This window comes from Camelina sativa, chromosome 13 (genome assembly GCF_030686135.1).
Source record: "Camelina sativa cultivar CO46 ecotype springtype chromosome 13, ASM3068613v1".
In the NCBI taxonomy this organism is placed as follows: Eukaryota; Viridiplantae; Streptophyta; class Magnoliopsida; order Brassicales; family Brassicaceae; genus Camelina; species Camelina sativa.
In genome coordinates this window covers 25,525,834-25,542,116 of record NC_141892.1, presented here as the reverse complement: position 1 = coordinate 25,542,116, position 16,283 = coordinate 25,525,834, and the positions used below count along the sequence as shown (strand labels likewise).

General features: G+C 36.9%; 2 protein-coding genes and 1 pseudogene across 2 annotated transcripts; all 3 read right to left on the bottom strand.

Annotated features, from left to right (window-relative positions):
- Positions 1-181: 181 nt before the first annotated feature.
- On the bottom strand, positions 182-3,689 carry LOC104737588 (putative galactinol--sucrose galactosyltransferase 4). Its single transcript, XM_010457797.3, has 4 exons — positions 1,718-3,689; positions 1,458-1,635; positions 998-1,371; positions 182-920 (listed from the first exon to the last, which is right to left on the bottom strand). The coding sequence occupies exons 1-4, from the start codon at positions 3,212-3,214 to the stop codon at positions 342-344; spliced, it is 2,628 nt and encodes an 875-aa protein (XP_010456099.2). The 5' UTR covers positions 3,215-3,689; the 3' UTR covers positions 182-341.
- Positions 3,690-5,695: 2,006 nt separating this feature from the next.
- LOC109128407 (uncharacterized) lies at positions 5,696-15,971 on the bottom strand. The gene is made up of 4 exons (XM_087480824.1): positions 15,905-15,971; positions 15,264-15,563; positions 15,164-15,223; positions 5,696-7,669 (listed from the first exon to the last, which is right to left on the bottom strand). The coding sequence occupies exons 1-4, from the start codon at positions 15,969-15,971 to the stop codon at positions 5,985-5,987; spliced, it is 2,112 nt and encodes a 703-aa protein (XP_087336950.1). The 3' UTR covers positions 5,696-5,984.
- LOC147930011 (uncharacterized) lies at positions 11,378-14,680 on the bottom strand (annotated as a pseudogene).
- Positions 15,972-16,283: the final 312 nt, after the last annotated feature.

Below are 16,283 nucleotides of genomic sequence, written 5' to 3'. Positions count from 1 at the left end.
AAACAGATCTTCTCCCAAAAATAAAATAAGATTTCGAAGAATAATTTGAAACAATCTAATGATATGAACATACCTATATAAATTTTACGTAGTTGGAGTAATCTATCTTCTAAAATTGACCTATGATGTTGTTCAACTTTATTTTATTTTATTTAACAATATATTTGACTTTAAACTCCAATTGAACCGATAAAAAAAATCCTTGTATATTAAAATATGCTTAATAATTCTCCAAATTGAAAAGTAAAAAACCGAACAGAGAAATTCAGATGCTGACAACCCAGCTTCTGATCACACAATGCAAGAAAAATTAAAAATAGAAGCAAAATCCAAAAAAAGAATTAAAAGGTGAAAGACAGATGAGAGATGCCACCAGATTGTTCAACCCAAGGAACAGAGAAACTGAGTTTACCAGTTTCTTCTTCCCACATAAACTCAGCTTCCTTGTCGTTCAAGTAACACATCACTGGAGCTACACTCGAATACGCCATGAAACTTCCTTCGCCTTTCAAGTCAACTCTTACAATGTTATCACCAGTGACCTCCATGTTTTGAACAGTTCCGACGCAGTTGAACATGTTGATCAACCCTAGAGGAGCAAATCTAACCCCTGCGCTTCCCAGTTCCGTGACTGGCACGAAACTGAATAGATCAAACGCAGATGGTTCTAGGGTTATCTTGATCGCGTCTGATTTTGAGTTCATGAAAAGGATTTCTTCAGATTGCTGCTTGTACACCAAGTAATCTCCGGTGTAGCTCACTTGAGAACCTGCAGCTTCTGGGTTTTGATCCCATTCGATGTCCGAGACATGAATCGTTCCCGAAACTGCCGTGTAACATTCTTTGTAGCCCTTGATCACATGGTCCTTTGGGCTCCAACCAGCTCCTTGACAGTTGAATGCTCCGATTACTCCTCCAAACTGCAATAAATCAATTTCTGCGATTTAATAAAGTTTCTATCTTTAAACAAATAATTAGATTGTAAACAACTGATTACCTTGTTGAAGTTGAAGATCTTGAGGATTGATTCTCTGTCAAACAAAGGGTTCTTGAAGAGTGAATCTCTAGTGGGAAGAGCATAGTGGATACACCTTGGGATGGTACCATCAGAGAAAACAAGTTTCTTGATAAGATCAAAGTTATGTGAGGCTTTGCCAAGATGGTCACTGAGATAGACAGGGCCACCGCAGATGGCTCGAGATGCAGCGTGGTACTCGGCACAGACATGGTCTGATTGGAACATGTCCCAATCTGGTTGAATCATATGACCCATCCAAAAGCTGTTGTAAGAACAGTGAATCATGTGCACTCCCTGTAGCCAATACACTCCTTGTGGGTCACCATTTGGGTCTTGCCACCAAAAGTCATCACCTGTTCAAAATTCAAAACATCATTAATGCTTATAAACTTATAGAGACAATATATGGAGTCCAAAGAAAAATCTTCATATATATTACCAACTCTGCCGATAGAGATTTGCTTTGTGGCCAGGAAGAAGAACTCATTGCACTGTTGCATACTGGCAATGACTTCGGTTCCATTGAAATTCTTGATCATGGATTCGGTCAGACCACCGTAGTAAGCTTTAGCAAGCTCCACTCTTCCTCCATGTTCTTCTGCTACGGACTCCAAGGTCTAAAACCAAAAACATACTTGTCAATGTATAGAAGAAACATGGTATGTGTATGAAACAGAGTAATAATATAAAAAAACTTACCTGGAAAACATCAATCTTGGCTCCTGTAACACCAACTCTAGCAAGATAAGAGTGCATGGAATCGTAGAATTCATGAGCTTTAGAAGGATGAACAAGACCAATCCCAGCTTCCTCAATCTTGTCGACTGCAAGATCAGTCATTGTACCACCTAGACTAGGTGAAAGGTCAAAGGGAACAACCTTGGCCTTCAACTGCGTCAAGGTTTCAGGCCTAACACCATTCCAAGCACCACACAGAGCATGCCACACATATATATCATCTAAACTCTTAAACCTTGTCCTCAAATCCCTTGTGAAAGCCTCCATACCTGTTCCTGAAGCATCCTCAGAACCCAAAGACTCTTCATTCTCAACCACATCGAACATTGCATTTAGTTCTTCACTCAAAATCTTAATCTTTTCATCAAGCTCGTGTAGATCTTGTTCTCCAGACTCACGAACCAGCTTCCGTCTCAGTATAATCGCCTGAATTCGCTCGGTTGCTTTGTAGATAATCATCTTAGGCTTGTGAGGATTGAAGTGAGATGCATCAGATGTTATAAAGGATCCACCTTTATAGTTTCTAAACTTCTTACACTCCTTGAAGCTGGTAAGCCTTGCAGTCATTTGCTCTCCACCAAGAACAAGATTCTCAGCGTCTTTGTCTAGCTCATCACCAAAGTTAATACTTTGCCATCCATCATCAATGATGATGAACTTCGGACACACGCCACCATCTTCAAACTCCTTCACTCCGGTCCAAATGGTTGCAGGATCAACGGTCAAGTAGCAAGCATCCCAAGTGCACCATCCAAACTTATCGACGATTTTGGGAAGTTTCTTCTCTTCTAGAAGCTTGAAAGTGTTCATATGGACACGAAGTGCACTAAAGGCCTCTCTCATGAGGTTATAAGGATTGTCACAGATGTGAACGTAGGCAATGGAATTGAAAGATGACTCTTTCACTTGAGTAGAGCCACTCTCTGCAAAAATCAAGACATCACCTTTTTCACCAGGGTGAAGGACAGCTCTGAAAGGTCCTTCTATGATTGGTATGATGGCCACATAGGAATCGATCTCAGGAATCTTTAGCATCACCCACTGAGTCTCGGCTTGAATATCCGACCCGGATTTCCCGATCCAAGCGGTCGACCACCACATCTTGAACCGGAATACACTAAGAAACTCTCTGTTCTCGAATCTTCCCAAGGAGTTTGTGAGAAGATCGGAGGGAGATTCATTGGAGAATCCAAGAAAGCCTCCTTTGTGAGCGTTGGCTTGAACTCGGAGGAGGATTGGGACAGGAGCATCAGTGGCTATGGACTGAGATGCAAAAGGTGTGAAAGTGACGTTCTGAGGGACATCAAAGAGGATCGGAGAAGAGTCTTTGGCACGAAGGATCCCTTGGGATAGGTTAAAAGTGTTTGATTGCAATGTTGGCTTAGTTTGTGGAACACCAAGAGGTTTGGTTTCAATGACATCGATGATTGATGCAAGAGAATCGTTAAGCGGAGCCATTAGAAAACAGAGGAAGCGGGCAAAAAAAACAGAGGAAGCTTGCCAAAAAAACAGAGGATGGTTGGTGATGAAAATGCTATCTTCTGCTTTCTATATATATACATAGAAAATGAATAAAGTGGCAATGAAATCATACTGGGAGATCCTTCGAGTTTCCATAACTTTGCTTCGTATATATCGTTTTATCTTATCACATTTAATTACACCAAATCTTCTTTGTTTAGCTATGAGATTTTTTACTTGCACAAGGAGATTGATTTTTATGTAATTAATACGGAGAAATATATGAGTGTCGCTATTAGGGAAACTGATGTATATACGATATATAATCGAAGGATCTCCCGTAATATATACTTTACATTAAAAAATTTGGACGACCAAAAAGATAGAAAATTTACGAAGAAGATAGGGTTTGTTCTTGCGAGTTCAAGAAACTGCTAAAGAAAAGGAAATCAAAAGAAAAGCAATAAAGGTTAAATATAAAATAAAATTTAAAGTGTCATATTATTCACACCACACGTCGCTTCTTAATGTCTGCGTGCATGCAAGCTACTTGGCAACTCTGATGCTACAAAGACAAATAATCGTTATTATAGGAAGTATATATTTTATCTTCTATTAACAAAATGAAAAATATCCAATTAAGTAATAACTAATCTAAATGTCTATTGAATAACTTGGATTTCGAATCTCCGAAGAGAAGTTTTATATATTTGCGGATATCTACATATTATTGTGCATTATGTATCCCATTTTGGAAATTTCAGATATTGTATTTAGCTTAAACAAATAAAAAATATCGTACAAACGGGATGATTGTCGGATAAGACAGAACATTATAGAGTAACTTTTGTTAGGACGATAGGGTTTCTCTTTGAATATTCTTTTTGGGATACAATTTTTCAAAAATACCTTATTTTTCAAACTTAAGCTATTAAAAAATTGCAAATTTTTAAAATTTGTATGTAACTTTATAAATATATACATAAATTAGCTTTATGTGTCTAAACTTTTTTATATATTTTATAAATACTTTTTAAAAACCTTTAACTGTTTAAAAATCTTTTAAAAACCTTGTAAAAACATTTTAAAATGTTTTAAAATTTAATAAATATTTGGATCTAGTCTAGAGGTAGTAGTTATTATCTAGAAGTACCTTGTAAACCATATAAAACTTTATAATTTTTCATATTTAAAAAGGGGTATTTTTGAAAATGGATAAATGAAAAATATTTTTGAAAAGGGATACACCAAAAGAGGTATTTCTCAAAAATTCTCTATTTAAAATTAATCAAATAATGCCAAATCATATTAAATAAAATCGATATTAATAAATATTTTAAAAAATCAGTAACAAAAAACTGAAATATATTAATTTAAATAAATCCAAACCGACACATATTCTCGTTTAATTATAAAATAGAAACTTTAATTCTCTTTTATAAACTAAAACTAATAATAAAATCTAAATCATAATTCAATTTGTCAACTCAAAGCGACATGTAATAATCTATTTTAATTGTAAAAACTAAACTCTAATTCTCATTTGTCAATCTACATATAATTTTGTTTAATTATAAAATCTAAACTCTAATCAGTAACCTCCTCCCCTTTAATTTATAATCTATGTTGCACATAATTTTTTTAAGATCTGTTTCCCGTTTCTGAAACGTTTAGAAACAAAAATTCGTAGAAACATGAAAACAAGTCAATGAAACACAATTCTTATAGATCTTTGTTTGAAAACTCCATTTCCATTTTGAAAACACGACATAATTTTTTTTTAGGTTAGAAACTTAATGGTTTTTGTGGAATAATGGTTATGATTAATAAGATATACAATGATATAATAGTGTTTTCTATTGCAACTATGCAATAAACTTACCAATCAAAAAATCTATATATATAATGTTCTACAAAACACAAAAAATGATTTGTATTTTTTGTTTTTTTGCGTTTTTGCCTAAAAATATGAAAGAAAATTCATTATACAAACAAGTGTATAAAGTTGTCTATTACATTCCACATTTCCGCGTAATATATCCAACTAACATAATTATTTCATTATTTGTTTTTTCATTATGCAATATATGTAATTATGCGATTATGCAATGTTAATAATTAAAGCTACAAAATTATAATTTTGACAAAAAAAAAGAAGAGGAATCACGTTATTGGCGAAAAAACGAGGAATCACGGTAAAAAAACGTAGAATCACGTTCTGGCATACAATAATAACATAACCAATTTTCTTTTAGTAATTATGTAATCTAATCATATCTAAATCGTTTTGTCATTCAAAAAAATAGGATTGCAGATTGTAATCTATTCAATTGCAGGACGGGGTAATACAATTATGACCCCGGTGCATTATTTTTTTTTTTGGTAAAAGGTTAAGTTTCCCTGGTGCATTATTGTTCTGCTTTGGCCATTATGAATCGAACGAAAACATCGATTGATTTGAACTTAATTATATCCATCTTATGAAAAGAGTTTATTGATATCATATACTAGTACAAAGGAAAACAAGATAAACTTCATAAGTGATAACAATGGGAATGCATGCAAAAAAAGCAAGAAAGAACTTTGACAAAAAAAAAAAAAAAAAAAAAAGCAAGAAAGAAAGAGAATGCATGAAAAACTACTAAGGAGCGTACGTGCATTACATGCTAGAATTTCTTAAAACTCAACGCCACCTAGACCTTTTCGAATCATTCCCGCTTCCAACAATATCAGTGGCACCACCTTCAACATATCTACCAACGCTGTTTCAAACAACATTACCAACAAACTTAACAGCATCGACACCTCCACCAGCACCAGCATTTCCACCAGCACCAGCACTTCCACCGGCACCACCAGAACCACTTGCTCCTCCAGTACCACCAGCACCACTAGGACCACCAGCACCACTAGGACCACCAGCACCAGCAGCACCACCAGCACCCGTAGCACCACCAGCACCACTAGGACCACCACTACCACCACCACCAGTACCACTAGCACCAACACTAGCACTACCAGCACCACTAACACCACCACTACCACCAGCACCAGAACTACTAGCACCACCATTACCACCAGCATCAGAACTACCAGCACCACTGCTACCACCAGCACCACCAGCACCACTTGCACCACCAGTATCAGTAGCACCACCATCACTACTAGTATCATCACTTTCACCAGTACCACCAGCATTAGCACCACTAGCACCACCTGCACCACTTGCGCCACCAGCACCAGTAGCACCCCCTGCACCACTAGCACCACCAGCACCACTAGCTCCACCGGCACCGCTAGCAGCACCAGCACCACCGGCACCGCTAGCAGCACCAGCACCACCGGCACCGCTAATACTACCACTAGAAACATGGGTACTAGTAGCAGTTCCATCTCCACCAACACTACCACCAAGACCATCTCCACCAACACTACCACTAAGACCATCTCCAACAACATTAGTTCCATTGGCACCACCACTAGCACCACCACCAGCACCACCAGTACCACTAGCACCACCACCAGCACCATCAGCACCACTAGCACCACCACCAGCACCACTAGCACCACCAGTACCACCAGTACCGCTAGCACTACCAGCACCACTATCACCATCATCACCACCAGCACCACTATCACCATCATCACCACCAGCACCACTGGCACCACCAGCACCACCAGGTCCACTGGCACCACCGGGACCACCAGCACCACTAGGACCACCCGCACCACTGGGACCACCCGCACCACTAGGACCACCAGCACCACTTGCACCACCAGCACCACTATCACCACCACTAGCACCACCACTAGCACCACCACTACCACCAGCATCAGCACCACTAGCACCACCAGCACCACTTGCCCCACCAGCACCAGTGGCACCACCAGCACCACTAGCACCACCAGCACCACTAGCTCCCCCTGCACCACTAGCACCACCAGCACCACCGGCACCACTGGCACCACCGGCACCACCAGCACCACTAATATCACCGCTAGACGTATCACTACTAGTTGTAGTACCTCCAGCAGCACCACTATTACCAACTCCTACAACAATGCTATCAACAACTCCTTTGTGATCACCTCTTCTAGTACCACTTCCTACAACCCGCCTGTGACCACCTCTTCTAACGAAACCACTAACACCATACATGACGCCTATTTCACCTTGAAAAGTACCATCTCTACGGTTTCTTCCACTTCCAATAACGCCACTATCACCTTTTCTAGAACCACCGACATTATTTCTAACAATGCTACCAACACTTTTTCCACCTCCGTCACCAACAACTCCTCCTCCCGTTCTTATATTAGAACTTGCACCTCCATCTTCGGCTGCAAAACCACCGCTGGAACCACCTTGAGCTTTTATACCATCCCCGACAACAGCACGAGCACCGCCTGCTCCATGTATATAATGCCGGCTTTTGCCGCTGCCACGACCACCTATACCAGATAATTTTCCCAACACTTGGGTTGACATCAGTAACGCCAACACAAATGCCATTACCCAACCCCTTCTCACGACCATCTCCATATATACTCTTACTCTCTCTTTTTATATATTAATATACGCCGATTCTGATCAAGACAGATAACCAAACAATATAAGCTCAATCAGAACCTGTGATTTGATTACTAGATACCTTGGCGGGAAGCCGTATTTATAGCAAAAAAAATCCATCACAAGCACGCACACGTGTCTTCTAAGTACTGGTTCATTACTAATATGAAAACCCACCCAACACTTTTAAATCTTGAAAACGCGTCCAGATTCTTCGGTCGACATGGATACACAATATATACTCTTCTATAATATGATATTAAAATAGAGCTGATAATGATGGTCACTTGTAAGAACACTCATGCGTTCTTCTAAGAACAAGATATTTCAGACAATATTCTTGCTCCATTCATTTCACAGTGCTTCTTAGTGGAATATTTCATGTGGAGCTCAACTTGCATAACCGCACTTCTGCTAATATACTAAAGTTGCATCCAGGAAAGAGGTTTGGTCACGATTTTTCGATAGCCTGGCTACACTAGGAACATTTAGACCTCAACGGTTTATTATTGGTATATATATGTTCTAAGCAGTGACCCTTATATATATATATATATATATATAAGATATGAACGCTTAAGAATATAACCTAAACGAAACTGCTTCATACCATTCAACGCGACGTAGCGATGAATAAAAGGAAACACGTGATAAAGTGGGAATAAACAATGGGAGTTATCCAACAAAAAAAACAAATAATACTCACTCAGTTTCATAATATATGATATTTTAGAATATTTTTTTTTGTTTTATAATATAAGATGTTTTCAAGTTTTTATGCAATTTTTAGATTAAGTTTATATTTAATATTATGTGATATTGTTTCTGATTGGTTGAATTTTTTTAAAAGTAAATACTTCTTAACAAATGTGTTTTAAGATAAAACATCGTATATTTTGAAACGGAGAGAGTAATATACTTTTACACTTGGGCATGCCGACAGAAAAAAACAATATACTTGGCAATTGGTATAAAGGGAGTTTTGGCAGCGAAATTGTGTCACTGTGACTGACTGATAATCACTGATCACTGATCTCCACTCTCTTCCTCAACTTTAGAGTTTAGATTCTCCCAAAAAGCAATTTTCTTGTGGCTTTTTTGTACAGTTGCGTAGCACAAAATAAATAACAGAATGGAAAGATGACCCAATAAAACGGATTACAGACTTTTTTACCAATACAAAAACATATTTCAGCTTAATTACTGGCATCTTAGAATATTTTTTGGTTAAGGTTTATACATTTGCAATTTTGTTAAAGCTTTCTGAGCCTAATTACAAATGTAGAAGAGTAAAACACAAATCATAAACAAAGTTAGCTTTTTAATACTTCTTTTTGAAAAATATTTATAATTATTTTATTAGATTTAGGATTGTAATTTATATATATTTAGGTGGTAATGTAATCTATGGTATTTAGATTTGTATAATAAAACTAGGTTTTCACGCTGGTCAAAATTTTAGTTATCATATTTTGAATAATAATGTTTCATTTATTTGGTTTATAAATTCCCAATTATTCAGTTTTGAGTCTAATTGAAAATATTTCATTTGTATATGCATCATACAAAACAACACAAATCTAAAATCTATGTATTATCCAATAACAAATTTGATTTAAAAACTATATAAAACATAAGAAGAGGAAAAAATATTGTCCTCTGCTATGTAGCGGTTAAAATTTTTTTCAGCCGCAAAAAAACATTCTATAAAACCCGTGAGAGTAAATAATAATATGCATGCACATTCCCCGTTTGAGACCTATTTATAATATGTTTTGAACTCACAAGGTGAGACACAGTCAGAGACTTGAATTTGGAGCTCAAATTAAATGATTATGTTCAAAAATAAATGATAATGTTCAAATAGTCCCGCACAAGTTCACATTTTTTTAATAAGTTCCAAAGTAACTAAAAATATATTACATGTTGTGGAGTCAAATCGGTTATCAACGCAAAAAAAGAGTTCTCTCTATTTCCATACACCTATATATTAGATGTTTGTAGTTTGTGAGTTCTCTTAAGTGCTTATTGTTGTACATATGTAGTTTGATGTGGGACGTTTATCTATACGAATGTTTATAGATATTTTTCTATTAGATATTTAGATGTTGTGTAGTCATATCGGTTATCAACGCAAGAAAGAGTTGTCACTTGTTAGTATGCAAACCAGTTGATTACGTACGTGTGACAATCGTTTGTATGTTTTGTTAATAGCAGGGCAATGCAGGATATTACATATCAGCGTTATTGCTGGGAAGTGGAAATTGACGACATAGTATCAGCAGATGTTTAACCCGTGCGGTGTCAAACTTCAATACTGTATATGTAAAGTCAAAGATGGAACAAAATTTGAGGACATGGCAAAATTGATTATGGGTGATTACGAACTCGAATCTGGGTAAGACTGTCCGTTTGTGCGTTACAATTTACAAGGTAACAAACATGGTCATCTTAAAGAAGAAGACGAAGGTGTAATTGCTGATAGCCAGACTGGAGAAGGTATTACTAGTGTTTGATTTGATTTTACATACGGGATCTTTGATAAATGGTCGAACTAACATGTGTGTGCCATATACAAGAAAGATTGGGGATAATTCTGCGCCGATGCTACCGATGAGGCAATTACCACCAAGCTTCACCATTCAGATTTTGGATTTATTTTGATTATATTTATTTAGAATATGATAAAAAGCTTCTCAAACCATTCTCATCGGTTATCTTTAGGTAGTGTCTAAAAGAAAATTTAATAATTAACAAAAAAGAAAAGAGGAGAGATAATGTGATCCAAAGTAAGACAATTTAAAACATCCTTTTGACACATGTGCAAAAACAATTAATATTATGCAAAAACAATTAATATTAAATTTATTTAAATAAATTATGCAAAAACAGTTAAAATTAAATTTATTTGATACTCATTAAGTGTGTATCACTGATGTGAATGCCCTCATACTGCACATATATACTTATTAATATAGATATTCTAAATACAAAAAAAAACAAATTTTGTTTTACATTTTTTAACTAAACCAAATAGTTTTTTTTTTCATGAAAAAACTAATTTTATTAATGGGTCGACTCAATGGGTGAAATTACAAACCGACAACAAAAACAAAATGGAATTTTCCATTGAACAACAATAGAGAAACAAGGCTGGTTCGGGGCAGTTAAACAGAGGTAGAAAATCAGATCTACTAGCACCGACGCATACAAGTCCCACGGCTTTGTGATTTCGTCGCTGGATCCTATTCGTTAACCGGAGTATTTGGATCCTATCGCAGAATCGTTACCAACGGCGATTCAAACCCACTACAAGACTTTTAGAATAGATCGATCATTCGACTCTCCGCCATCCAATGAATATCAAATCCTCGACCTAGCAAAATGACATACTCGGATCCAAGCCCTTGATCTCCGAATCCATGCAACCAAAAAGCCTTCCCGAGGCAAAGCAATCTTCAGACCCGTCCGATGGAAACTAAACATGGAGGCTAGAGAGAGGTGCTGGCTCAAAACAACCTCTCAACAGACAGAACCCATGAAAGTCATCTAAGATCCTAAAAAAAATCTACCGTTGACCACCAAAACACTCACCCAATAAACCCACCTATCCTCATATGTCTTCCGCCGCCTCCGCAGCCTCTAACCTGACGGTTGAGCTGTGAAATACTTCTCTGCATCTCTAATGGCGTCTTCAAACTAGGAGGAACGAGATCTGAAGCCTTTCGTCCTCCGGGAAAGGGACACAGCTGCAACGCATGCCAGAAAAAAACACACCACTCCGGTGATGGGGAAGAAAGCTTGCCTCACTCCTGCTGCGACTCGATCTAGATCTAAAAAGGAGAAGCCTTCGAGAGAGAGAGAGAAATGAACAGTGGAATGATTGTCCTTTTTTAGTAACTCATATAAAATGGTTTTTACGGTTTTTAAACATGATATAAGTGTGATTTTTGAGTCTTTTGATTTGCTTTTTAGGTTATTTTTGAGTCTTTGTAGGACTAGGTACCTATTGGCACAGAAGAGAGCATAATGGAGCAAAATAGGAGGATTTGGAGCACATTCGAGCATTGAGACCGAAGCTATGAAGCTTGGATACGAGTTTAGAGAGTTGCGTTGATTGATGGACTATGCAATACACAAAGAGTCCGAGTTTCTCAAGAACTGAATTGCAAAGCTGTCTCAAAGTTTTCACTAATTGCAATATTAAGTCCATAATGTGTTTTAGATATATATATATATATATATATATATGTATAGGATTTTACATGCCTACGGATCAAACTCCTTGAATATTGCCAAATTTTCTTTAGAATCTGCTTTATTGTAACTGATTGCAACTCTCCAAAACAATGGCTTCAACATGTCTGACTTGTGATCTTCTTCAAGTTTCCGTAGATGTGTCTATCACAAGAACGATGCTCTACCATTAGTAACTCTCTAGCAACACCATAGATCAATCCTCTATGCATGTCTGAAATTAAGGTGATGTTCTCACCTAACCCCAAGCTCAAGTCTTCTTTTAATTTCCAAATAAACCATTCTGAATTGGGATTGTTCTCACAATCCTCTACAGCCCATGCTATTGGAAATATCTAGTTATTAGGGTCTCTTCCAACAGCATTAAGCATCATCCCTTGCATAGATTTCTTCAAGAATGTAGCATCCAGACCAATGGTTGGTCTACAATTCTGCATCCAAGAACTCCTCAATGCCTCAAAGCAAATGTATATTTGAGAGAAATACTCACTGCCATGAGCCCTTGTTGTCGTATTAATCTCCACTATAGTATGTAGATTGTTGGTCCATAGTTGCAGCTCATAGTCCCTTAACCTTGCAAATTGGTCATCACACTCAGCTTGCAGCTTACAAATATACGTCTTCTTGCACCTTTAGCATGGTTTGGTGAGATAATAATGTTGTACCTTCTTTTCATCTCATCTTTAATCTCCGGACCACTCATCCCTGGATCTCTTCTAATATCTTCCAAGAAGAGATCAACAATGATAGGTGTCTTTATCGTTTCACACCTTCCTGTTGGATGACCAAGGTGTTCACTACTATAAAGCTTCACCATCCACTTCCCAACCGGATTCTCCACAACACAATAAATGTTCTAATTACAGCCTTTTCATTTACATATAGCTTCAAGCTTGTCCTCTCCCACCTTGAATACACCACATTACGCCTCGTCTTCAATATATATTTGATGAAGTTCTTAAAGTCACTCCCACTACAAAAGAAATGCCTCAAACTGAACACACCATTAGGTAAGCCTCTCTTAGCCAATCGCTCTATTTGTTCTTCTTCAGCGCCAGATTCATCATCAGTTGCAGGATATACTTCATCGTCATCCAGAATTTGTTCCTCACAATTTTCATTGTTGAACACTTCAATGTCCTCCTCGGTAATACCAGCATCGTCGTCCACAATATCATCTTCATGATCTGACTTTGCATGTTTAGATAAACATGCATCTGATTTCCCATCTTCACTATCTTTATCTCCATTCAAATTCTCTGGAAGAACTATCTCAGCAAGTTTCTGGCTTTCTCACCAGCTTCTTTATCTTTTTTTCAAGCAGCTTCAAGTGGTTCTTTTTCTGCCTTTTCAAAGAAGATATCAACTTCTCCCATCCAACTTCCTTTTGCAACCAGTTTATTCTTATTTTTATCAACATTCTTCCACAGAGGCTGCATATCTGCTACTTCCTCAAATGGTAGCTTGTACCACATTCTCCCAAGGTTGTTAACTCTTTTTGCAAGTATTTTTAGCAATACGTCTTGAAAAGTTATCACAGAATCAACCTCAAAACATCAATAACTCCATCAACGTACTTCAACGCTCCATTGTCTGTCTTGAATTGGCAGATTTTATAATTAATGTTATATCAGATTTCTTGTAGAGATTTTATAATTTATGTTATTTTTAAATTGTGTTTTGTTATATGTATAGTACATACATGGAATAAACTGTAAAATTGTTTGGATATGAATATAAGTAATGACATAAATTGTATTTTTTTTTAAACTGAATATATTTTTTTTAAACTTGTGATTCAAAAATACTAATATAGATTTAGCATTAAAACAAAAATACTAATTTGATTCCTTAATTATACTAGAAATTTATACTAATATTATCTAATCTAGTTTTCGGAATTTTTAAAATATAAAGTATGATAAATAGTTAGTTGATACTAATCATACAATAAATAATTTTACTATATATATATTAGTTTATCACATAACTTGTAAGTTTATCGTGATACACCATGATTTGCTTTGTAAATGATAAACACTAAGAGTACTCCAATCCAACTCTATTTTAAAATCAAAATTCTATTATATAGTAATATTTGCTCCAATATTACTCTATATTTTACTTTAAAATAACGAAAATAATAGGATTGCTCCATATATAGAACACAATATGAAGACGATTAAAACAATGCCGTTTCACTCTGTCTGCACACGTGGATTCCACGTCATCATCGCTTAAGAGAGATATTAACAGAGTTAATCATTAAACATGTTTTTGTATGTTTATGCACAAAATCAGAAGTTCGGAAGCCATTTTTCTTTCACTTGTTTGCTTGCCCATCTTTCTATAATTGTGGGGGTGCTTTAATCCGGTTGGCTATTATAATTCTGCTACTAGCTTGTAGGTACGGAACTATGCGTGACATTAATGTTATAAGGTTTAATTATACTTCCACTGATTTATGCCCCATTGTACAATTCTCTGTCTTGATTGTGCATCTTGTTATTTGCATTAGTTATCAACTTTCTTTTGAGTTTGACCGATTCTTTAGTTCTTTGGTACTCGGAGCCACCAGTCCTCAAGAAGGAGTTCCGGTTGATGACCAAAGCTATTGTCAACCAGGTATTACTCATTTTCTAATTAAAGACCCGAATTTAGCAAGTATCAGTGGATCATAAAATTTTACAGTTTATTAAAAAAAATTTAATCTAACTTTTTTTTTCCAAAATTTATAATAAAATAACTTTTAAGCAACTTTCTTAAAATAGGACGGAGAAGCTCTAATGTTAATTTCATATTTAGAACGTTATATAATGTTAATTTCATATTTTAGCATGGCATATGTCACTCGTTATATTGAATATAATATATTAAATGATATTTTGTATATGATAATATATTTTGTAATAAGATAATATATACGACACAAATTTAATTTGTAAGAGAAGTTTTATTCATTATTCATATTAATATATAAGTAGATAGCAATAAGCTAAGCATGCATGCATGCAACGTGAGTGCTTAATTGCAGTCCTATATTATTATTTGTTAACGGCCACTGCAGTTTCCGATTTAGTGTCGTCGGTTACTAACGCTAACGCCACCACCAACTCCACCACCACGTCTTCCTCCGCCAACGTTGCTACCTCCACTTCTACCGGTTTTTCCTCCGGCTCCTACGACCATGTCCACCACGGCGTCCTCCCCCACCGCCACCACCACCTACACCTCCCTCTCCACCTTCACCGCCACCACCGCCACCACGTCCACCTCCACGGCCACCACGTCCACCACCACCGCCACCACGACCTCCTCCACCACCATTGCCTCCATTACCACCAGCACTACCGCCGCCAGCTCCTCCTTCCCCACCACCCCCACTTCCACCACCTGAACCTCCGTCACCACCATTACCGCCTGTACCACCTCCTCCGCTAATTTCACGTCCAACTCCAATGTCATCGCTTACACCACCTCCAACTCCTATACCATCACCAGCATCATCTCCTCGAACTCCTATACCATCCCCAGCACTATCACCCTGTTGATGACGTCAGTTTTTGCCACTGCCATGACCATCTGTACTAGATATTTTCCCCAAACCTTGAGTCAGTGCCGGCCCTGACCTAAATCCCGTAAAACAAGGGCTTTAGGCGGCAGATTATATTAGCAATTTAAGGGGCAGCAATTTTCAAAAACTTGTGGTGGTATAGTGGTTGGGTATGCTTTTATTCTCCATCAATGTTAAGAGTTCGAACTTTTGTGCAGCAGTTTTTTGTAACTTTTTTTTTCTAATGTTTGTTAATGGGAAAAAAAAAAATTGCTTTAGGCAGCAAAATTGGTTGGGTCGGCACTGCCTTGAGTCGACATCAGTAACACCATCACACACGCCAATACCCAACCCATTCTCACGAACTTCCCCATATTTACACTTTCTCTGTCTCTCTTTCTTAAAATTCATACATACACACACAGCTCAATCAGTACTAGCTAGCTATTTGATTATATATCTATACTTGGCACGATAATTTCTATTTATAGCCAAAAGCCCATCAACAAGCAAACACACGTGTCCTCTTATCACAAATTTCTAATAAAAAATATGAAATCTAGAAGACACTTCTAGACTCGACATGAATACGCAACATAGTCTTCTATAAGCACTAACGTATTTATCAACATAGTCTTTTATACGCACTAACGTATTTATCAAAGCATGATTACTTGTAAGAAAAC